Source organism: Haliotis rufescens, unplaced genomic scaffold (assembly GCF_023055435.1).
Source record: "Haliotis rufescens isolate VD_foot unplaced genomic scaffold, xgHalRufe1.0.p SCAF_15, whole genome shotgun sequence".
NCBI lineage: Eukaryota > Metazoa > Mollusca > Gastropoda > Lepetellida > Haliotidae > Haliotis > Haliotis rufescens.
In genome coordinates, this window is record NW_025963835.1 from 14,309,981 (window position 1) to 14,336,705 (window position 26,725).

Genomic DNA, 26,725 nt, shown 5'->3' on the forward strand with positions numbered 1-26,725 from the left:
TCAGTGTTATATAATGATGTAGGTGTTTAACAATGTAAACACAGTTTTGGCACAAAAGTCTCTATAGCTTCCTCCGCGTGCATGGGTAAACATCTAGGTTGCTATGTTGTATGTATCAGTTTCATTAAGACACACATATGTTGTAATTTGTAATTAGTAATTTGTTTGTTTCTTCGTATTGTAAATATAAACAGTGTAGCGAAAGTCTTTGTTTCTGTAACAACTTAGTTAACATAGCGTTTAAGTGACTCTAAAAGTCCAGTTTCCATCCTTGCCGAACGAGGCTGGAATTTCGTGGCTCGATTGTAGTGCCACCAGTGGCCACTCCGAGTTATGTCCCTTCTATTTCTCTTCTGTTGACCAATCAGCTTCCACATCTCACATCACTTGCATCTGATTTAAACAAAATGATGGCGCCCAGTCAAGACGATCTACTTGCTAATCAAGATTTATATTGGAATAAAAAGGTCCTTACCTCACGAAGTCCATCAAATAATTTGAGCCTATTGATTAAATGCATGAAAAGATTTGGAAAATATTTGTCGACGTGCAGTGGGGCGGTCGGGTAGCCTTGTGGTTTAAGCATTCGCTCGTCACGCCGAAGACCCGGGTTCGATTCCCGACATGGGTACAATGTGTGAAGCCCATTTCTCGAGTCCCCCGCCGTGATAGTGCTGGAATATTGCTAAAAGCAGCGTTAAACCATACTCACTCACTCACTCACTCACTCACTCACTCACTCACTCACTCACTCACTCGACGCGCAGTTGACGGTACACATGATTTGCAAATCCTGCAGTCGATCGAAATCTGCACGTTGAAACCCATGTTGTTTAGGAAAGGGATGTCTAGTTCGTTGCGAAATTTTGATTGGACTATGCACAGACTCGTTAGTCCAGCCAAAATGTAACTCCAGAATTCCAGCCTAGAAGCTGGAATGTGTTACGTGTCGATTCCCAAATTAAAACAATTTGTTAACTCAGAAATATGTACGCAAAGAACTTAGTGTGAAACCAACAAGCAAACAACAAATGGTATACAATTAACAATTGTATTACAAAATTAACTAGGTTTACAAATCAACACAAATTACTGCACAGCAATTACAATGGCAGGACACAATAGAGTGGTAGTAAACTATTCAATGACAGTATACAATAGGATGACAGTGGTCAGTATCAAATACAAAAATACACCAGTGATAGCAATAGTCAGCTGCAGGGATAATATTTTATTCACCAAGCGGCGACGGTGGTCAAGATTCCGAGATGGGCCTAGGCAGGGAATCCGGGGTGATCTTCACACGAAAGCTGGTCTTGATGTATTCGCAGATGGAAATGTGTGATGAAATGTGTGAGAGACGTGAGAGGCATGCTCTTGTCCCCTTATATACTGGCTCACTGGCTTCCAGAACTTTCCACACAGTGCTGTAAGACTCTATACAATGCTGGACGAGTCTCGCCGTTTCCGGAAGTTACCACACCGCTCTAGAATCAAAATATAGTGACGACTGCCATATAACAACTTTTAAAATCAGTTAACTCCCTTGCCATGGGAAGATGATATTTACATTTTACTTCCTTCGGGCAGCGGGTTAGCCTGCTTTCTTTTGCTCGTCTCGCCAAAGTTTCGATCACAAAAAATGGGTCCAACATGGGCAGCTCATTTTGGGCGTTCCTCCCGTATTAATGCTGGGATATTGCTAAGATCTGCGTAAAGACAAACTCACGTACTACACGCCAAACACCCATACTAACTGACCAACTGAAACTGCGACCCGGTACAAAACCGCTATTGAAAATGTGCTCCGTCAGTAGTATGTAAACCATTTCCCTATAACCATGTAATCAGTTGATAGCCGGGCCTTCAGCGAGACGAACGAACACACTTCTGAAAGGAAAGCATAATCATTATAAAGAGCTATGTATGTAATCGTATTATTACATGGCATTGTAGTGAGGGTTAGTTTCCATCCTTATATAGAAGGGATTAACTTGCAATCTTGCATTAATATACATGAGAGGTTCCCGTCAAATCTAACATCATATTATATATATACGTACAATGTTACAGTGTTACAGAGGGGGAGTTACCGTACAACCTAAAACAATTACGTTAATTTGCCTATAATCTTACTAATATAATATTACCCGTACAATGTTACAGTGGTACAGAAGGGGAGTTGCCGTACAACCTATAACAATTACGTAAGTTTGCCTACAATCTTTCTAATATAATATTACCCGTACAATGTTACAGTGTTACAGAAGGGGGGTTACCGTACAACCTATAACAATTACGTTAGTTTGCCTACAATCTTACTAATATAATATTACCCGTACAATGTTACAGTGTTACAGAAGGGGGGTTACCGTACAACCTATAACAATTACGTTAGTTTGCCTACAATCTTTCTAATATAATATTACCCGTACAATGTTTCAGTGTTACAGAGGGGAAGTTACCGTACAACCTATAACAATTACGTTAGTTTGCCTACAATCTTTCTAATATAATATTACCCGTACAATGTTACAGTGTTACAGAAGGGGAGTTTCCGTACAACCTATAACAATTACGTTAGTTTGCTTACAATCTTACTAATATAATATTACCCGTACAATGTTACAGTGTTACAGAGGGGAAGTTACCGTACAACCTATAACAATTACGTTAGTTTGCCTACAATCTTTCTAATATAATATTACCCGTACAATGTTACAGTGTTACAGAGGAGAAGTTACCGTACAACCTATAACAATTACGTTAGTTTGCCTACAATCTTACTAATATAATATTACCCGTACAATGTTACAGTGTTACAGAAGGGGAGTTTCCGTACAACCTATAACAATTACGTTAGTTTGCTTACAATCTTACTAATATAATATTACCCGTACAATGTTACAGTGTTACAGAGGGGAAGTTACCGTACAACCTATAACAATTACGTTAATTTGCCTACAATCTTACATCATAATATAAGATAGCCCGTACACTCTCGACGGAGTACCCACATATATAGTCTGACGACATGGTGTCTGTTTAACACAATCTCCCGGGCGAAACAGTCTGCCTAATGTCACACTTTAATTCTGCCTTGAGTGCTCATGGCACACCAAACACCCGAGAGGTTTAATTCTATCGATGCCGGTGCTAGATGGGATTAATTCCAAAGCTACTGGTTTAATTAAGAGATCTTTTGATAGTGGCTAGGATACAATGGCAGCATACAGCTGTGGCCTGGGTGCTGTATTATTGTGCTCATTGGGCGTGAAACATCGAGTCTCAATTCCTGCATGGGGTTTGAAGTTTGAATAGAAGGGAATGGGTATGAAATGTGTCCCACTGAGCAGACAGGAAATGATCTGCTCGCTACAGATCCACTGTGGTCGCACACCATACTTAAGCTCCTTACAGGGATGATCTCTCGTGTTGCAAGGGTATCAATACTTCACTTGAGATCTAATTTCATTTGATGTCCTTGAGAAGGCCAGTGTGACAGTACCGCCTTGTTTTCTGTGTGACCTGGGCCCGATGAGGGGGCATATCACTCGTTTGTCAATGCTATCAAAACATTAAAATGACAGGAGGGCTATTTAGAACATGTTATATTTTGCGCAGGGCATTTTCTTTTCCTTTCGCGATAATTAAAACGCTTTCTGATACCTGCGAATATTAATACCCTATTTTGTTCAAACAAAAATTAAAGAAACAGTAAAGGAAAATAAACATTAACCCTCAAATGTGCACACTCAGGGGAAACGGAAGAGCAATGCCACTTGAAATTCACTTAGGCTTTATAATTAGACGATACACATCTGTTAAAGGGTTTCGAGGTTTCGGTAAACGTGCTGAGAAGCAAGATAGTAAAATGAAACATATTGGTGAAGATCTTTGGGTTGGAGAAGCATATATACTTAGTTAAATATTGTTCGTTTTCAAATAAAAACCTAAATTGGATTTAATTGTTTGGACTTTGTGGTGACACTCTGTTGTTCGAGTGTTTAAATGGGAAGTATTTCTACAGGACATAAAGTGATGCAGATCAACGACGTTTGGGTGATAAAGTTCGCGAGATGGTCATGGTGCTGAAATAAAGTTATATATTTATAATTAAGTAAACTTAATTCTAAAAGAGAACTCTTAAATCTCTAGTGCTGGGAATGGGATGAGTACAGGCTGATAGAGCTGAGTAAGGATGGGTTTAGTCTTATAGAGCTGAGAAAGGTGGATTATAGGCTGATAGAGCTGAGTAAGGATGGGTATAGGCTGATAGAGCTGAGAAAGGTGGGGTATAGGCAGATAGAGCTGAGAAAGGTGGGGTATAGGCTGATAGAGCTGAGAAAGGTGGGGTATAGGCTGATAGAGCTGAGAAAGGTGGGGTATAGGCAGATAGAGCTGAGAAAGGTGGGGTATAGGCTGATAGAGCTGAGAAAGGATGGGTATAGACTGATAGAGCTGAGAAAGGTGGGGTATAGGCTGATAGAGCTGAGAAAGGATGGGTATGGGCTGATAGAGCTGAGAAAGGATGGGTATAGGCAGATAGAGCTGAGAAAGGTGGGGTATAGGCTGATAGAGCTGAGAAAGGTGGGGTATAGGCTGATAGAGCTGAGAAAGGATGGGTATAGACTGATAGAGCTGAGAAAGGTGGGGTATAGGCTGATAGAGCTGAGAAAGGATGGGTATGGGCTGATAGAGCTGAGAAAGGTGGGGTATAGGCTGATAGAGCTGAGAAAGGATGGGTATAGGCTGATAGAGCTGAGAAAGGTGGGGTATAGGCTGATAGAGCTGAGAAAGGATGGGTATGGGCTGATAGAGCTGGGAAAGGATGGGTATGGGCTGATAGAGCTGGGAAAGGATGGGTATGGGCTGATAGAGCTGAGAAAGGATGGGTATGGGCTGATAGAGCTGAGAAAGGATGGGTATAGGCTGATAGAGCTGAGAAAGGATGGGTATGGGCTGATAGAGCTGGGAAAGGATGGGTATGGGCTGATAGAGCTGAGAAAGGTGGGGTATAGGCTGATAGAGCTGAGAAAGGATGGGTATGGGCTGATAGAGCTGAGAAAGGATGAGTACAGACTGATAGAGCTGAGAAAGGTGGAGTACAGGCTGATAGAGCTGAGAAAGGATGGGTATAGGCAGATAGAGCTGAGAAAGGATGGGTATAGGCTGATAGAGCTGAGAATGGATTGGTATAGTCTTATAGGGCTGAGAAAGGTGGAGTATAGGCTGATAGAGCTGGGGAAGGATAGGTATAGGCTGATAGAGCTGAGAATGGATGGGTATAGTCTTATAGGGCTGAGAAAGGTGGAGTATAGGCTGATAGAGCTGGGGAAGGATAGGTATAGGCCGATAGACCTTAGATGGGGATGAGGTGTTGGAATGGAGTGGGTGTGTTTGTTTTATATTGTAAGAGGGTCTGTAAGAGAAACTAGGTACTAACAGACCAAGGATCATTATCAGGCCGACTCTATTAGTTTAAGAATTCTAATCTACGAGCACTAGATCCTGCAAGTCTAAGGGACTTAACTGGTGCTTTTTTCCACTTAGACTCCAGGAATCTTCAGAGAATGTCATTTATTGTGCATAACTGCTTGAGACACGTTCTACTCAAATTCTGCATTTTTCTTTTCATATATTTCAAAACGAGTCTAGATCGCTGAAAACATAAACGTACAGTGTTGCTCTGTGAGGCCTGTGGGAAATCTGTAGCCATCTTTGGTGTGTGGTGTGATGCACGGCTCACTAGATATACGCTGCATGTAGCCACGTTTGGTGTGTGGCGTGATACACGGTTAACTAGATGCACGCTGTATGTAGACATGTTTGGTGTGTGGTGTGATGCACGGTTCACTAGATGTACGCTGCATGTAGCCACGTTTGGTGTGTGGCGTGATACACGGTTCACTAGATGCACGCTGTATGTAGACATGTTTGGTGTGTGGTGTGATGCACGGTTCACTAGATGTACGCTGCATGTAGCCACGTTTGGTGTGTGGCGTGATACACGGTTCACTAGATGCACGCTGTATGTAGACATGTTTGGTGTGTGGTGTGATACACGGTTCACTGAATATACGCTGCATGTAGCCACGTTTGGTGTGTGGCGTGAAACACGGTTCACTAGATGCACGCTGTATGTAGACATGTTTGGTGTGTGGTGTGATACACGGTTCACTAGATATACGCTGCATGTAGCCACGTTTGGTGTGTGGCGTGATAAACGGGTCACTAGATGCACGCTTTGTATATAGACATGTTTGGTGTGTGGTGTGATGCACGGCTCACTAGATGCACACTGTATATAGACATGTTTGGTGTGTGGTGTGATGCACAGCTCACTAGATGAACGCTGCATGTAGCCACGTTTGGTGTGTGGCGTGATACATGGTTCACTAGATGCACGAAGAATTAAGTTTTCTATCCATGTTTGACCTGTAGTGAGATGCACGGCTCACTTAGAAGCACGCTGTATAAAGACGTGATTGACGCGTAGTGAGATGCACGGCTCACTAGATGCACGCTGTGTATAGCCGTGTTTGACGTGTAGTGAGATGCACGGCTCACTAGATGCACGCTATATATAGACGTGTTTGACGTGTAGTGAGATGCACGGCTCACTAGATGCACACTGTATATAGACATGTTTGGTGTGTGGTGTGATGCACAGCTCACTAGATGCACGCTGCATGTAGCTACGTTTGGTGTGTTGCGTGATACACGGTTCACTAGATGCACGAAGAAATACGTTTTCTATCCATGTTTGACGTGTAGTGAGATGCACGGCTCACTTAGAAGCACGCTGTATAAAGACGTGTTTGACGTGTAGTGAGATGCACGGCTCACTAAATGCACGCTGTATAGACGTGTTTGACGTGTAGTGAGATGTACGGCTCACTAGTAAACGCTATATATAGACGTGTTTGGTGTGTAGTGAGATGCACGGCTCACTAGATGCACGCTGTATATAGACATGTTTGGTGTGTGGTGTGATGCACGGCTCACTAGATGCACGCTGTATATAGACATGTTTGGTGTGTGGTGTGATGCACGGCTCACTAGATGTACGCTGTATATAGACATGTTTGGTGTGTGGTGTGATGCACGGTTCACTAGAAGCACGCTGTATATAGACATGTTTGGTGTGTGGTGTGATGCACGGCTCACTAGATGCACACTGTATATAGACATGCTTGGTGTGTGTTGTGATGCACGGTTCACTAGATGCACGCTGTATATAGACATGTTTGGTGTGTGGTGTGATGCACGGTTCACTAGATGCACGCTGTATATAGATATGTTTCGTGTGTGGTGAAATGCACGACTCACTAGATGCACGCTGTATGTAGACATGTTTGGTGTGTGTTGTGATGCACGGCTCACTAGATGCACGCTGTATATAGACATGTTTGGTGTGTGGCGTGATGCACGCCTCACTAGATGCACGCTCTGTAGCCATGTTTGGTGTGTGGCGTGATGCACGGCTCACTAGATGCACGCTCTGTAGCCATGTTTGGTGTGTGGCGTGATGCACGGCTCACTAGATGCACGCTTTGTAGCCATGTTTGGTGTGTGGCATGATGCACGGCTCACTAGATGCACGCTGTATGTAGAGATGTTTGGTGTGGGGCGTGATGCACGGCTCACTAGATGCACGCTGTATGTAGACATGTTTGATGTGTGGTGTGATGCACGGCTCACTAGATGCACGCTGCATGTAGACATGTTTGGTGTGTGGCGTGTCGCACGGCTCACTAGATGCACGCTGAATATAGACATGTTTGATATGTAGTGTGATGCACGGCTCACTAGATGCACGCTGTATGTAGACATGTTTGGTGTGTGGCGTGATGCACGGCTCACTAGATGCACGCTCTGTAGCCATGTATGGTGTGTGGCGTGATGCACGGCTCACTAGATGCACGCTCTGTAGCCATTTTTGGTGTGTGGCGTGATGCACAGCTCACTAGATGCACGCTCTGTAGCCATGTTTGGTGTGTGGCGTGATGTACGGCTCACTAGATGCACGCTGCATGTAGACATGTTTGGTGTGTGGCGTGATGCACGGCTCACTAGATGCACGCTGAATATAGACATGTTTGATGTGTAGTGTGATGCACGGCTCACTAGATGCACGCTGTATGTAGACATGTTTGGTGTATGGCGTGATGCACGGCTCACTAGATGCACGCTCTGTAGCCATGTTTGGTGTGTGGCGTGATGCACAGCTCACTAGATGCACGCTCTGTAGCCATGTTTGGTGTGTGGCTTGATGCACGGCTCACTAGATGCACGCTCTGTAGCCATGTTTGGTGTGTGGCGTGATGCACGGCTCACTAGATGCACGCTGAATATAGACATGTTTGATGTGTAGTGTGATGCACGGCTCACTAGATGCACGCTGTATGTAGACATGTTTGGTGTGTGGCGTGATGCACGGCTCACTAGATGCACGCTCTGTAGCCTTGTTTGGTGTGTGGCGTGATGCACAGCTCACTAGATGCACGCTCTGTAGCCATGTTTGGTGTGTAGCGTGATGCACGGCTCACTAGATGAACGCTCTGTAGCCATGTTTGGTGTTTGGCGTGATCCACAGCTCACTAGATGCACGCTGTATGTAGCCATGTTTGGTGTGTGGCGTGATCCACAGCTCACTAGATGCACGCTCTGTAGCCATGTTTGGTGTGTGGCGTGATGCACAGTTCACTTGATGCACGCTGTATGTAGACATGTTTGGTGTATGGCGTGATGCACAGCTCACTAGATGCACGCTGTATGTAGCCATGTTTGGTGTGTGGCGTGATGCACGGCTCACTAGATGCACGCTCTGTAGCCATGTTTGGTGTGTGGCGTGATGCACAGCTCACTAGATGCACGCTCTGTAGCCATGTTTGGTGTGTGGCGTGATGCACAGCTCACTTGATGCACGCTGTATGTAGACATGTTTGGTGTATGGCGTGATGCACAGCTCACTAGATGCACGCTGAATATAGACATGTTTGATGTGTAGTGTGATGCACGGCTCACTAGATGCACGCTGAATATAGACATGTTTGATGTTTAGTGTGATGCACGGCTCACTAGATGCACGCTGTATGTAGACATGTTTGGTGTGTGGCGTGATGCACGGCTCACTAGATGCACGCTGTATGTAGCCATGTTTGGTGTGTGGCGTGATGCACAGCTCACTAGATGCACGGGAAACACGCGCTGTGAGTCATCATCTGTACCTTACATGACAGTCAAAACATATCTGTGTCCATAGCAGTCATTTTTAAACTAATTACACCGACCTTATGGCAATCACTGTCGATGGGGAAATGTGATGTGGCGAAACAAGTGCGGGTTGTGATTGAAGTATTAAATGTATTAAACTACATGTACAAGACGAAGTTCAACCCTTGTCATGCATTTGAAGCTGCCAATCAGTGCCATGCTGTTGACATAATACAGCACTTACCAATCAGTGGCCCAATCTTTACCCATGTGGGCCTTCTTTAAGGAAAGTTAACCAGTTGCCGCATCACAGAGGAGAGATATGGTTACTCGCTTATTTTGTTTTGCGCTGGAATGTTAAAACATATTCTTTCACTTAGACACCACTCCTAAAGTTCTCGACGGTGACGTGCATGTGCTGCCTCGCACATCTTACACGTGCATTGCTCATGTGTAACAAGCATATTCAGTTGAACTGTCTGATCGTAAAACTGTCTGGTCGTCATGCCACAGTGGGCCTACACGCTGCAGACAGTCCTTGTTATTAAACTCGAGCCATGTTGACATTTAACTTGTAGCAGAATCTTTGCAATGTAGATCCTAGAGAATAAATTAAAACATTAATCCAATTCAAGTCTAAAATGATTTCGCAAGTCTGGATGGTTATCTGCTCCATTTGGATTTTACTTTTCATTTTGAGGATATATTTGTTAAATAAGATGACTAGTCTTTATTTCTGGGACCAAATGTTAGTCTACATAGACATTGCAGACATTGAACCGTGCAGACAGTGTCCCCTGCGGACGAGACATCCAGACACTGTCTATGTATTTGAAATAAAGGGAGCCAATGACTGTACGGGACACGAACTGAGTGTTAATGTGTAAAAGACATGCAGCCATTTCCTTTCTGCAGGACACATGAAAACAGTGTGCACGGGACGTGAAGACAGTGGCTATGTACAGAGCCCGTGAAAGCATTGCATTTGTGTTGGACACGTGAATATAGTGTCATTGTGCAGGGAACGTGCAGACAGTGTCATTGTGCAGAGCCCATGAAGACAGTGCATTTGTGTTAGGCACTTGAAGAGTGTGTCATTGTGCAGGGAACATACAGACACTGTCATTGTGCATGGGACATGCAGACACTGTCATTATGCAATTGCATCAGGCAAATGAAAACAGTGTCTTTGTGCAGGGGACGTAAGAGTGTGTCATTGTGCAGAGGACTTGAAGACACGGTCATTGTGCAAGGGACATGCAGACAGTGGCATTGTGCAGGGGACATGCAAACAGTGGCATTGTGCAGGGCACGTAAAGACAGTGGCATTGTGCAGGGAAGATGCAGACAGTGTCATTATGCAAGGCACGTAAAGACAATGTCATTGTGCACGGAACATGCAGACAGTGTCTTTGTGCAGGGATCATGCATACAGTGTCATTGTGCAGGGCACGTGAAGACAATGTCATTGTGCAAGGGACATGCAGGCACTGTCATTGTGCAGGGGACATGCAGACACTGTCATTGTGCAAGGGACATGCAGACACTGTCATTATGCAGGGGACATGCAGACACTGTCATTGTGCAATTGACACACCGACATTGTCACTATGCAGGGGACGTGAAGACAGTGTCATTGTGCAATTGACATACCAACAATCTCATTGTGCAGGGGACATGCAAACAGTGTCTTTGTGCAAAGGACAGTCTAACACTGTCTTTGGGCAGGAGACTTGCAGACAGTGTCTTTGTGTAGATGAGATGTCGAGCCTGTCATCTAGATTAATAAGTGGTATTTTTATTCAGTTGGTTTAACTGGTTTGAATTAATCAATTTTCTTTAGACAACCACACTAAATGCCTCAAACGCCGAAATAAAATCAATCCACTAAAAACTTTCGCCTTTGAACTTTCGGTATGTAAATGTATGATTTATGAATGTTTGTATTTCGTACATTAATACTATATATTCTGCATAATGGCACATTATCTATATTCAAGTCAGCCACATTGTATATAAAAGGTATTAAAAACTATTCTCTCCGTGTTATTATGTTCCCAGGATTAGAAACTTCCTATGGAGTAGGTTGACTTTATTCTCATTCGCTTTTGGTGATCATTAAGCGGATAATGCGTGTTGCATGAAACCACTTGAACTTCAGTTTTTTAGGCTACTGCATACACTGGCTTTACTGTTGTGAAACGCGGTCAGCCATGTCGTACACAGGTGACCAATTGTCGTAAAAAGTCAACCCACAGGGGGCGAGGGTGGCAGATTGTGACAACCAATTCAGCCCTACAACAGCCTACCATTTCAGTGGCTGTTTATTTATTGGTTCTTTTTTTATATCTAGTCTAAACTTTTCGGCATAGATTTACATTTTAAACAATAAGGGTCATGTGGTTGCCAATTCATTTCCCATCCAAGTCTTCATTTAACCAAGTTGCATCTACACAAAACTACCCAGCCACAGAGTACTTTACAAACTGTTGTTGGAATGAGCGATGGTACAGTAGGCACAATCAAATTTGACAATATTGCTTTCAATTTTCAATTACATAAAAAAAGAAAACTCGGCACACTTTCTTTTGCCCCTCAGTTTATTTCATTCTGCGTCAGGCACATAATACCAGTATACGTTACGAGCTATAACAACACGTCACGGGCACTCGGACCCTTCAAGTCACTTAAAATAATTCCAGAACTCGGCTGTCTGAGTATGAGTGATAGTATTCATAGTTCTTTTAGTTCTAGTTCTTAGTGCATTTCTTTTATGTTCAACAAGGGTCCTCGACTTTTAGCGTCTGTTAGATTTCATCTCCTAGTCTTCTTATTGGCCGTCTGATGTCAGAGTACAAGTAGCCATAGTGACCGTCTGATGTCAGAGTACAAGAAGTCATGGTGACCAGCTGATGTCAGAGTACAAGTAGCCATAGTGACCAGCTGATGTCAGAGTGCAAGTAGCCATAGCGACCAGCTGATGTCAGAGTACAAGTAGCCATAGTGACCGTCTAATGTCGGAGTACAAGTAGTCATTATAACCGTCTGATGTCAGAGTACAAGAAGTCATGGTGACCAGCTGATGTCAGAGTACAAGTAGCCATAGTGACCAGCTGATGTCAGAGTACAAGTAGCCATGTTGACCAGCTGATGTCAAAGTACAAGTAACACTAGTGACCGTCTAATGTCAGAGAACAAGTAGTCATTATAACCGTCTGATATCAGAGTACAAATAGCCATAGTGACCGTAGGATGTCAGAGTACAAGTTGTCATTATAACCGTCGGATGTCAGAGTACAAATAGCCACAGTGACAGTCTGATGTCAGAGTACAAGTAGCCATAATGACCGTCTGATGTCAGAGTACAAGTAGTCATTACAACCGTCGGATGTCAGAGTACAAGTAGCCATAGCGACCGTCTGATGTTAGAGTACAAGTAGCCATAATGACCGTCTGATGTCAGAGTACGAGTAGCCATAGTGACCGTCTCATGTCTGAGTACGAGTAGCCATAGTGACCGTCTCATGTCAGAGTACAAGTAGCCATAATGACCGTCTGATATCAGAGTACAAGTAGCCATAGCGACCGTCTGATATCAGAGTACAAGTAGCCATGTCATGGTATAATGAGTAAAACAACCGTCGGATGTCATGGTATAATTAGTCAAACAACCGTCAGAGGTCATGGTACAATTAGACGTAGTAACCGTCAGAAGTCATGGTATAATTAACGTAGTAACCGTCAGAAGTCATGGTAATATTAGTCGTAGTAACCGTCAGAGGTCATGGTAATATTAGTCGTAGTAACCGTCAGAAGTCATGGTATAATTAGTCGTAGTAACCGTCAGAAGTCATGGTAATATTAGTCGTAGTTACCGTCAGAAGTCATGGTATAATTAGTCGTAGTAACCGTCAGAAGTCATGGTAATATTAGTCGTAGTAACCGTCAGAAGTCATGGTATAATTAACGTAGTAACCGTCAGAAGTCATGGTAATATTAGTCGTAGTAACCGTCAGAGGTCATGGTAATATTAGTCGTAGTAACCGTCAGAAGTCATGGTATAATTAGTCAAACAACCGTCAGAGGTCATGGTACAATTAGACGTAGTAACCGTCAGAAGTCATGGTATAATTAACGTAGTAACCGTCAGAAGTCATGGTAATATTAGTCGTAGTAACCGTCAGAGGTCATGGTAATATTAGTCGTAGTAACCGTCAGAAGTCATGGTATAATTAGTCGTAGTAACCGTCAGAAGTCATGGTAATATTAGTCGTAGTTACCGTCAGAAGTCATGGTATAATTAGTCGTAGTAACCGTCAGAAGTCATGGTAATATTAGTCGTAGTAACCGTCAGAAGTCATGGTAATATTAGTCGTAGTAACCGTCAGAAGTCATGGTAATATTAGTCGTAGTAACCGTCAGATGTCATGGTTATATTAGTCGTAGTAACCGTCAGAAGTCATGGTATAATTAGTCGTAGTAACCGTCAGAAGTCATGGTATAATTAGTCGTAGTAACCGTCAGAAGTCATGGTTATATTAGTCGTAGTAACCGTCGTAAGTCATGGTAATATTAGTCGTAGTAACCGTCAGAAGTCATGGTATAATTAGTCGTAGTAACCATCAGAAGTCATGGTAATATTAGTCGTAGTAACCGTCAGAAGTCATGGTTATATTAGTCGTAGTAACCGTCAGAAGTCATGGTATAATTAGTCGTAGTAACCGTCAGAAGTCATGGTATAATTAGTCGTAGTAACCGTCAGAAGTCATGGTTATATTAGTCGTAGTAACCGTCAGAAGTCATGGTTATATTAGTCGTAGTAACCGTCAGAAGTCATGGTATAATTAGTCGTAGTAACCGTCAGAAGTCATGGTATAATTAGTCGTAGTAACCGTCAGAAGTCATGGTATCATTAGTCGTAGTAACCGTCAGAAGTCAAGGTATAATTAGTCGTAGTAACCGTCAGAAGTCATGGTATAATTAGTCGTAGTAACCGTCAGAAGTCATGGTTATATTAGTCGTAGTAACCGTCAGAAGTCATGGTAATATTAGTCGTAGTAACCGTCAGAAGTCATGGTATAATTAGTCGTAGTAACCATCAGAAGTCATGGTAATATTAGTCGTAGTAACCGTCAGAAGTCATGGTTATATTAGTCGTAGTAACCGTCAGAAGTCATGGTATAATTAGTCGTAGTAACCGTCAGAAGTCATGGTATAATTAGTCGTAGTAACCGTCAGAAGTCATGGTTATATTAGTCGTAGTAACCGTCAGAAGTCATGGTTATATTAGTCGTAGTAACCGTCAGAAGTCATGGTATAATTAGTCGTAGTAACCGTCAGAAGTCATGGTATAATTAGTCGTAGTAACCGTCAGAAGTCATGGTATCATTAGTCGTAGTAATCGTCAGAAGTCATGGTTATATTAGTCGTAGTAACCGTCAGAAGTCATGGTATAATTAGTCGTAGTAACCGTCAGAAGTCATGGTATAATTAGTCGTAGTAACCGTCAGAAGTCATGGTATAATTAGTCGTAGTAACCGTCAGAAGTCATGGTTATGACCAATTTTACAACTATGACAATATTGTCATAGTTGTAAAATTGGTCAGTTATATTAGGTGCAGTAACCGTCAAAGAACAAGTGTCGTGTTGATATCATGATGTAAAATTTTATTATGACGCTGACGTCTTCCATTCGCAGGGGACGGCGCTTTAAACAAACATGCCAAAATAACCTCGTGGTTTAGAGCATACATAGGTTCGACAAAAAAAGTAGATTGTACTTCTGTCTTAGTACTTTGAGCAATTAATCCGGAAAAGATATGCGTCATAACGATGACAAATTGATACGCAACATCAGCTTTGCGAAGCACTCACATCTAATAACAGCCTGCATTTCTTATGACACAGATACTGTTGTTTAGTGTATTGCCATTATCCTCACTAAGAGATCACCGAGGTAGATACAATGCACTTACAGCTGATCCATTACAATGAGGCGCGCTGCATCAGATGCAGGCCGACAGCTACTCTGTATAGTGACGCCGACATGTGTTATTATATCTGTGTAATCTCCCCGCCTCACTCTCCTTCGCAGCAACGACATAATCTCCATCCCCAAAGACGCCCCCTGCATGCTCTCAACGACACTCCTCGTGCATACTCCGCTTGTTCGTAAGAAACTTTTTTAATTGTGTCATTGAATGATAAAAACAGCATTCTGAAATATACCGTTTGCACCCATGCGCACTTAAATGTGCTCGCATATTTTACATGCGAGACGGCAAACACATTTATCACAGTCATCACATTTTGTAACAAGACAATCCTCTTTAAGGTTTGGTCGTATGAGGGATAATCGTAGTTTTTAAGAGTTATAACTGATGCAAATCGGGGACATCCCTTTTTTCTTTATATTTTTTATGCATCATTGAATTGTTTTTATTCTGAGCATATTCGTCCTTGCTAAACATATTATTTGGCGACACGTGTGTACGCTTTGCTTCTGAATTAATGATATAGTATACCAAAGTACCCAAATACATGTCAAAGTGCATAATCTTTGCTCGATTGATGAATACTATAGGAATGTTTTCGTTAATGCCACTAGCAGTATAATGTACAACCTAGCCTTACTGGCGACAGTTGTACACCGTATTGAGTCCTTCATCTGTGACGACGACCAACACGACCACGTCGTTCTCCCGACATTGATGTCTCCTTTACTGCGCACATCTCTGTTACGAAGCTGAAAACAAGTCTAATGTTTGTGGAGAGAGGCGAATGCGTTTAAGTATACATCAGGGGCATTGGGGACATGTCTTTGAAGACGCATAACATTCCGCCCACTGTCAAAACATATTACTGTGCATTTGATGCTTATATTATAATTAAACGTTAATTTAGATTCTGCATCGCCTTTGCTTATTCATGTGTAGATAGGAAAATATTGATGCAGTCCCCTTTTCAAGGAAGGGCAGGGAGTAGCTAATTGTGCGTTATGTGATTGGGAGGGCGGGCTGAAGGTATGTGTCCGTCTAGTGATAGAGTGTGTGTGTGGGGGGGGGGGAGGGGGGGGGGATGTAGGTATGTGTCCGTCTAGTGATAGAGTGTGTGTGTGTGTGTGGGGGGGGGGGGGGGGGGGGGGTTGGGGAGGATGTGGTGATGTAGGTATGTGTCCGTCTAGTGATAGTGTAGGGGTGGGTGGGGGGATGTAGGTATGTGTGCGTTTTGTTACAGGTGGCTGGGTGATGTTGGTGTGTGTGCGTCTGGTGATGGCTTAATGGGTGATGAAAGTATGTGTGCGTCTAGTGATGGGAGGAGGAGTGATGTAAGTGTGTCTACGTCTAGTGATGGGAGGAGGGGTGATGTAGGTATGTGCGCGTCTTGTTATAGGTGGCTGGGTGATGGTGGTGTGTGTGCGTCTAGTGATGGCTTAAGGGGTGATGAAAGTATGTGTTTGTCTAGTGGACGAGAGGACGAGTCATATATGGGTATATGTAAATGTCTCGAGGGATGGCTTTGGAAAAGGGGATTGTAGGGTGAGGTTGATGTGCACAATATAGTATATAGTGGGTCAACATTTACACGCTTCACATCCTTCGAACGTCCATTGCGATGTGAGTACCACTGGATTGTGTGTTATGATCACATCACAGGGGAAGGTACACCAGTCACTGAGTCACGCCGCGCGATACAAAGAAAGCTCTATTATTCTTTGAAGTTGAATCCAACAATACCATCATGTGAACGAGCGAAGTTATCCTCGCGTTATATATAGCACCGTTTATTAACACATAAGGCCCACATCGTTACCTAATATCCAATCATATATAAATCCACCACGCAATGGATGCGAGTTTCCCACAGAACAACCACCCACTATCACAATTTGCGGTTACAGATTTATTTCCCAGCATGGATTAATATAATGTGTATATGTATCGTTATTCATTGATACCATTCATCCATGGTAGCCCTGTCGTGTTGGATATGCCCATTGAACAACGCGTTGCCTGTCCAAGCCTCTCTCTGTTATGCCATATATTGCACATTTACATCGAGTGAGTACATCACACACATGTGTGACTGTATGTGACCACGTCTCAATGCATTATGCCAGCCGTGAATGATTCTATTGTAGCCAGCCCCCGATCAGTCTGGACGCTGGCCCGCTTGCAATGCCGCTCAGTAGGTGGATATAAATAGAGTGTTCACCCAACCCCTCAACGAGATGAATGAACGAAAAACGAATCTGTGTATGTTCCATATTAAGAAACGGCAATAGCCAATCAGCGACGCGTATCCCGTTGGCCCGGCCCACCAAATTCAGACGAAGAGAGAAGACTGTCTCGCGTGTACACTACAAAGTATAGTCAGTGAGTTGGACTGAGCTAGACCAAGCTCGCGTCTGATACTGGTCGCCAAATCAACGGATACCTTGCTTCTGGATTACCGTGGCTGTGATTTCCCATAGGATCTCTCGGATAACTTCACCATGCTGAGGATAGCTACTTGTATTGTCTTGTGTGTCGCTCTGACGGTAAGTGTCCCATAGGACTTCACTTTGACAGATTTAGGTTTTAAATTTCCATATCTTATACGCCATCGAAGTCAATGTCTATATCTGTATTTGAAATCTAATATACAAGAAAAATAGAAAAATAACTGAATTTAAAATGCGAGTGTTACGAGTTAGCAAAAACAAAAATAACTTAAATATTGTATCCATTTAGATCTTTTTGAATATAATGAAACAAAACCCACAGCTTTTTTCCTTTAACAAAATTAATATTTTAAACATTCTTTATAACTAATGCTACTTATTATCATATAACTTTAAGAAGAGCAATCCGTGTTCGGCCTCCCAGTGAACAAATATCAAATTGCTAACTAAATAATTGTTAAATTTGCAAATTGTTGACGATATAAAAAGATTTTTTGGTGTTTTTAAGTTATAAAATTGATCGAGTTGAAAACTCCAAAAGATGACATGAGTGATAATCTATGTCGCATTATGCTGGCAGATGGTGTCACTGGCCCGGTCTCGCCCTACACTTCAACAACAATACCCAGTCATATCCGCGGGGAATCTGCATTTTTAGCAGCTTGCTCCAATCACGGGTTAATATTTGATAAGCTCTCGTGCGTCCTATTCCATTATTTATGATGAATGTCATTGTGGTAACCCCTCTCTTCCCGCTCCCCGCTTCTTGTTGGTACATTTCACTCTGTTATCTACTTAATGGTAACGTGCGTCGGGACAAAACCGCAGTTCGAGTGGTCCCCTCATCAGCTAGCTGTTTGTTGACGTGTCGCCTCATCAGATGCAACGATCTATCTCTTGGTCGACTGAAGTATACGCACCTACAGGGGTATTGGGTTGTCTTGGAACAAGCATTGATGAATCGTTTGTTGCACAGCGGCCAAACGTCTCTCGTTGCTAATGTAATACCCACAAGCCTAGCACGCCAAACTTGAAATACACACGTTGATAAAAAAACATCTAGTGTTGTATAACATACATATATACTTATGAAAAACACAAGTTAATAACAATATGAAATGTGTACACCACGTAAATATTCTTGACATACAAACGTTGATAAAGATACTGTTGATGGCAGTTTGGGCCCATACTTTTGTAATACGGAACTTGTATGATCAAGTATTGTATATCATACAGTCACTCGTGGCTGTCATATATCTATGGTATAGTGTGAACTACTGACACAATCAAATTGATATATAAATAAGGAGATTTACAAAGCTTATGACATAAACAAACTGACAGATACGTCAAGTATGCTATTACAAACATATCACCGTGAAATAAGTAGGATAATATACACATCAAGTATGGAATAATATATACATCACCATGAAATAAGCAAGATGATATATACATCAGGTATTGTATAATACATATCATTATGAAATAAGCAAGATGACATATACATCTAGTATTATCTAAAACAAATAAAACCATGAAATAAGCAATATGATCTATATATATCTAGTATTATCTAAAACACATAACACCATAAAATAAGCAATATGATCTATATATATCTAGTATTATCTAAAACAAATAAAACCATGAAATAAGCAATATGATCTATATATATCTAGTATTATCTAAAACACATAACACCATGAAATAAGCAATATGATCTATATATATCTAGTATTATCTAAAACAAATAAAACCATGAAATAAGCAATATGATCTATATATATCTAGTATTATCTAAAACACATAACACCATGAAATAAGCAATAACATATACACATCAAGTATGGTATCAAATACCTATCATTATGAAATAAGCACGATGATATATACATCATATATTGTATAATACATATCACCATGAACTAAGCAATATGTTATATACATCTGGTATCATCTAAAACATATAACATCATGTAATAAGAGATATGATATACATATCAAGTATGATATAACATGCATATCATTATGAAATAAGCGATATGATATATTTATCAGGTATTGTGTAATACATGTTATCATGAAATATGAAAGATGATATACACATTAAGTATGGTATGAAAACATATCACCTGAAAAAACAATGTGATACTAGTATATACATCAAGTATGGTACAAAATACATATTACCATGAAATAAGCAAGGTGATATGTATATACATCAAGAAACACATATCAACATGAAATAATCGATATGATACTAGTATATACATCAAGTATTGTGTTAAATGCATATCCCCATAACATAAGCAAGTCGCTATATACATAACGTGTAGTGTAAACTTACATGTAATTTTGAAATATACAAAAGGATATATACATCGGGTATTTTATAAAATACATATCACCATGAAATAAGCAAGATGATATATATATTTAGTATTATCTAAAACACATCACACGGTGAAATAAGCAATATGATATACACATCAAATATGGCAAAAAATACATATCATTATGAAATAAGCAAGATGATATAAACATCAGGTATTTTATAAAATACACATCACCATGAAATAAACAAGAGATTATATATTTAGTATTATCTAAGACACATAACATCATGAAATAAGCAATATAATTTATACATCAATTATGGTATAAAATACATATCATTATGAAATAAGTTACATGATATATACATCAGGTATTTCATAATATACATATCATCATGAATTAAGCAACATTGATATATACATTAAGTATGACATGAAACACATATCACCATGAAATAGCCAATATACATGTAATATACATCAAGTATGGTATAAAATGCATATCACCATGATATAAACAAGTCGCTTTACACATCAAGTAGGCCATAACTTCATATCTTATAATATACAATTATAAATATCACGGTGAAACAAGATAATTATATTCTTAATACACGTTACATATACATGTATATGCAAGTTTGACCTTTCATGAGGCAAGTTTGACTGATGCATATATATATAAACAAGTGATTTCGTCAGGTGTATAAGTATTAAATATAGAAAAAACAGCGTCCAGATATTCGTGCTTTTTAAAACCACTTTATCTTGCGAAAGATCTTGTGTGGATAAAGGAGTTTTGACAAGCACGAATATCTGGACTCTCTCTCTCTCTCTCTCTCTCTCTCTCTCTCTCTCTCTCTCTCTCTCTCTCTCTCTCTCTCTCTCTCTCTCTCTCTCTCTATATATATATATATATATATATATATATATTTCCGTTTTATAAATTGTATACAAGTAACAAGCAACTGAGACTGGAAAAAGAACAAATGTTTATCCAATTGATGAAACCCAAATTGAACTCTAGAATGTTTTAATAGATTTCTCATTTCAATCGTAAATGTTACACTGTTACTTTACAAATACTGTATATTCTAATTCAAATGTCTCCCTACAATTGTCAAATTACTTGGTGTCGTCGCTGGAGTGTGTAAATAAATTATGACGTCACAGTTGTAATTTATGACGTCATCATAAGTATGACGTCATATTATATGTCATTGTCAGTTACACTGAAGAGCTGTCGTGAGACAGCGAAAGTACTATGTCTGAAACTGATATAAAGAAGATGATGGACTAACGTGGACTTTATTATCTTATTATATATTACATGTACACCGAGTGAACATTTACCTCATTTTTGTATATATATGCCTGGCAGCTACATATATACATACACGTGTCTGTCAGTAACGCTCAGCTGACATAGACAGCAGACTGCCTGCTGATTGAGCGACCTGTCTGTAACAAGGCAAAGAAACATGTTTTGGCAGAACATGAAATCAGAAGCATGCAAGATAGATGGCGGCAAGACAAAAAAAATAACGTCCACGTGAATCTTTCCCCAATCAGGCTCGACACAACAAAACTCACCGATGCTGAAACCAGCTACAGCTATATACACATTTCTATTTTGTTCTTCAAAGCAACACCTTTAAACACATAGCCAAACCTGTTATCGGACAAAAAATGTCAAATTACTTGAACTTATAGCTAGGGATATCGCTTACTGATGCTGTAACTTCAGATAGTCAAGTTCCTAGCCCGAACAAGGGCGTTCTACAAGCAGGCCGGGTTTTCAATTTTCAGTCATCGCTACCGTTTAAGTTGCGATGCTTTGATGGACTTGGCCAGGCAATCTTTGAAACGGAAATTTACTTTGGCAGAGAAAAGTTGCATGTTTTTTCATAAAGGCTTATCTAAACAGTGTGTTTATCTGATCACTGATTATTTCACTGCAACTACTTCTAATCTTCCCTCAGGACTTTTTTCTTTTCTCTGATTCAAAGTGATGCGTCCTGAGATATAGGGCCCCCAGATTGCATTACCGGGATACTATCTGGCCGACAAACACGAACTTAATGGACGTCAAGCGTTAAACATCTACACTTTAAACGACCTCACATTAACCGTTAGATTCATTTCCCATCCCGGAACACTACCAGCCAGTGCGGAGAAACCAGAGACGCGTGCATGCAATAAGCTGTCAGTTTCCGTTTGTAAAATATTAAACCAAATAAATCATTCGTTTCCAATCGTAAGAAACCATCCGGTATCTGTTTTACTGGTGATGTAGGGTGTATCTTTGTCGTTCCTGAAGCTGTTTCAAGTCATTCTATTGAAATACCACCGCAAATTTTCGTTACTACCAGGAAGCACTTACGACATGTTTTTGTCTGCGCATGTGCTAGTTGAATATGAAGAGTCCAAACTACGTCACGCAATGCCAGATTTGAAAATTACTTCTATGGCTCAGAACATCAGCTTAGTTGGTGCGCGTAGGTGAAGGCCGTGTAGAATCAACGCCATCGCACGACATGTGCGATTTGATCACGTGATGAGCACACCCAATGAAAGGTTTACGGGAGGAATTTTACACAACAAAACAATACAACATACCACAAGCTGCTTAAAAACGATATAAGGATCTATTCCGAAACGTCGCCATTACAGTAAAATAAAGAAGTTGTTATCCATAAATTGTGTATACTTTGTCAACTTCTCAGGAATGCCTATAAAAATATTTATACTACAAGTTGTACACTTTATTCTTCCATATGTATTCCCGGATTTTGTATACACTACATCATTACATGGGCTACTGACGTTGACCTTCCCCTTGCTATTGTCCATCTCAGAAGCATTTTCACAACGTTGAAAACATTTCAAACAGCTTTCACCAATGTGCTTGGCTCCAACTAAAGAGAACTCGCTTCTTGAACATAGAATACAGCAATACCTTTCACCAAATATGTCAGCATACACGTTTGACAGGACAGTATTACCTGTATGTCTAGTATATAGAAGTACCTAGTACCCAGTACATTGCTAAACTATTCACGACTATCTCATAAAAAAGCAACAACAGCCGGGCCATAGACATAATCCCTCCTGGGTGACCGAATGTGATCTTAAACTTCATTTGGAAGGAACTACACTTGACCCTGGTGTTCTGCAATGGTCAAGAACGTCTTTTCATCTGGGAAAGCATGAAGCACTAATTGCGACTGTGGAACTGGGCTGTATAGCTGTCAGGCTGGTGTTGTACGCGGGTGTTAATTATTTCCTGGCCGGGACGTACATAGGGGAGTAATAGCTTGTTGTCAAGTGCTGGCCTTTGATGACGTTGTTAAGTGGTGTAGATGTTGTCATCGTTGTGCCCGCCGTAACGAGGACAATGGTGGGACAACTGACAGGTCCAATTGTTGTGAACTTTCACGTTTTCATAAAGACGATGGCAAATATTTGACATAAGCTGGTGGAAACGTGCGACATATTGCCAACAAATGGCGAACCGATGACCTTCACTCAAGGTGTATAATTGTTAGAGATGTTGAATTTACTCAGTATATTTGGGCGGTGGGGTAGCCTAGTTGTTAAAGCGTTTTCTCGTCACGCCTAAGGCGTAAGTTCGATATCCCACGCGAGTACAATGCAACCCATTTTTGTTGTCCACCGCCGTGATATTGCTGCAATATTTGTAATAGCGGCGTAAAGCCATACTCACTCACTCACTCATAGGTATACTTTATAGCCGTGTACATCGGACCGGGAACTATAGTCTGGAAGATAATTTAAGGTACCGACGTTTACTACAATATCTGAAAAACTATCGGACCTACTCCAGTCAAAGTTGGTATGAGATTATTAAACAGTCAAACATAACTGGATATTACATTTAAAGACAATCGGTGCATGAATAAAAAAATCTGTCTATTTAGCTATCACTATATTTCATCAACAACCAGACCTGTTCGTCACGGGTGGAACGAGCATTCATTGAAACAGCCATCTGCATAATACTACCCCTGTATACAGTTTTTCATATTAAGGTGCCTTTTCAGGTTTTATTTTAGTGTTTCGCACTGCCAAACCGATCTGAAATATATTACCGACCCAAACATAATATAAATATTTATTTGCGTCGATCTCGAATTCCCAGCGTGCGAGACATGCTAATTAGGAATAAACAATAGCCAATTAGTTACGAGTTATAACTTTCAAGTGATAATGTCAGCTCGTGCGACCTTCGTTGCGGTGATAAATCGTAAAATAAATTACAAATCTGTGGAAACGGTGGCGTGTTATCTCTTCCCTTATTTTTGAACTGAAAAAAAACAATGCTCCCGAACAACGCACCACAAAGCCCCGCTGGCTATGTCGTTATTGCCCGTTTTTTACGGAATCTGCTCTAGAAATCTCACAAATCAGGAAGTACAAGAGAGTCTTACTCCCATCACAGGTGTAAGGTCACGCACGTGTGACTAGAAACTGTGACTTAATTACACAGGTGAGATGGGAGGTGAAGATCTCACCTGGAGACATGTGGTTTGAGGGGGGCAGTGGAGAATGCGCGGCATGCTCTCTCAGCGTCTGGAGCGGTGGTTGTAGAGAAACGGAACCGAATTAGTTTGTGATGGAGGCGAGAGTGTGTTGCTCGTTATATAACTGCTGATGGCTATGACGGGGCGCGGTGCTGAAGGTGAGTGGATGTTGTCGATGTGTTACTCAGCCCCCCATCAGGTCTGTCATAACACCGGCAATAGAGGATGGAGATTGCCGCAGTAGCCTGGGCGATGGAGGCCCTCGTCGTGGTGTTGTAGTGGCTACAATGTGTGCTGCGTCTGTTTGGGAGTCCCTCTGTCCATGTGTTTTATGTTTTGAGGATGATAGCCAGCCGTTAGGAATAAAGAGTAAATAGAGAGAGAGAGAGAGAGAGAGAGAGAGAGAGAGAGAGAGAGAGAGAGAGAGAGAGAGAGAGAGAGAGAGAGAGATATTAAAAAATAACAAGGCTATATAGTTAAATGGATACAGAAGTATCACACAGCATACTGACTCCGAACCGAACAGTCCTTGTTTTAGCCCTATAAATGGCGTGCGCCAGGCAGGGTAACAAAAAGTACCATCCTTAAACGTCTTCTTTTGGTATCACGCGGCCTGCGGAAAGAGCTCCCGACCTTCTGCTCTCCGGGCGGGCCCTCTACCACTAGACCTCAGAGGCGGTCCTGTGAGAGAAAGAAAGAATAGGAGATGTATAAAGTGAAGGGTGAGATACATGAAGTGAGAGAGAATGAGTTGGAAATGGGAAGATGAGAATTAATAGAATAAGGATGTATAGAGAAATGGACAGAGAACTAGAATGAGACAAAGGCAGAAGGAGATACAAAAAGTGATGGGAGAGAGAGATAAAGTGAGAGGGAGAACAGCGGCAAAGAGAAGAATACATACAATGAGGAGAATTATATAGAGATATGGAATTACCATTTCATTTCGTTTCATTTTTAGCCACCATCACACAATTTTGCTTGACAGACAATATAACACATACAGAGCACTACAGTTGCCCGACAGTGTATACAAGAACACATACAGTGCTCTACAGTTGCCCGACAGTGTATACAAGAACACATACAGAGCTCTACAGTTGCCCGACAGTTAATACAAGAACACATACAGAGCTCTACAGTTGCCCGACAGTTAATACAAGAACACATACAGAGCTCTACAGTTGCCCGACAGTTGATACAAGAACACATACAGAGCTCTACAGTTGCCCGACAGTTGATACAAGAACACATACAGAGCACTACAGTTGCCTGACAGTTAATACAAGAACACATACAGAGCACTACAGTTGCCTGACAGTTAATACAAGAACACATACAGAGCTCTACAGTTGCCCGACAGTTGATACAAGAACACATACAGAGCTCTACAGTTGCCCGACAGTTAATACAAGAACACATACAGAGCTCTACAGTTGCCCGACAGTTAATACAAGAACACATACAGAACTCTACAGTTGCCCAACAATTAATACAAGAACACATACAGAGCTCTACAGTTGCCCGACAGTTGATACAAGAACACATACAGAGCTCTACAGTTGCCCGACAGTGTATACAAGAACACATACAGAACTCTACAGTTGCCCGACAGTTAATACAAGAACACATACAGAGCTCTACAGTTGCCCGACAGTTGATACAAGAACACATACAGAGCTCTACAGTTGCCCGACAGTGTATACAAGAACACATACAGAGCTCTACAGTTGCCCGACAGTTGATATACGCTCTACAGAGCTCTACAGTTGCCCGACAGTTGATATACGCTCTACAGAGCTCTACAGTTGCCCGACAGTTGATATACTCTCTACAGATGTCTACAGTTGCCCGACAGTTGATATACGCTCTACAGATGTCTACAGGTATATCCTGCGGGGAATCCTCTCGCTGGGAATGGAAACATCGCAGGGGAAGCGCGACTTCATAAAGTGTCATGCTGCACAGCATGGCGACTCCGGACGTCCAGCTATGTCAACTATGCTCGCCTTTAGCCGCTGGTGTGTTATACAGTATTCACTATAATTAATGCAACAAGTAATTCTGAAAGCAAAGTCACAAACTCCTGGCGGGGCGGGAGCTACAGCGCCTTAACACCTGTATCTAATTACATCCGTCTGTATCGCCTTTCCCCGACCAGATACCCATTTTATTC

General features: G+C 41.4%; 1 protein-coding gene across 2 annotated transcripts in view; it reads left to right on the forward strand.

The window, feature by feature from the left end:
- The first annotated feature begins 17,572 nt into the window (after positions 1-17,572).
- The window catches only part of LOC124118069 (cartilage matrix protein-like), a 55,034-nt gene continuing 45,881 nt past the window's right edge, over positions 17,573-26,725 (forward strand). For both annotated transcript variants that reach the window (XM_046480121.2, XM_046480122.2), the window contains exon 1: positions 17,573-17,759. In XM_046480121.2, coding sequence (XP_046336077.1) covers positions 17,715-17,759 — 45 coding nt within the window. In that variant the 5' untranslated portion in view covers positions 17,573-17,714. The remainder of the gene's footprint in view (positions 17,760-26,725) is intronic.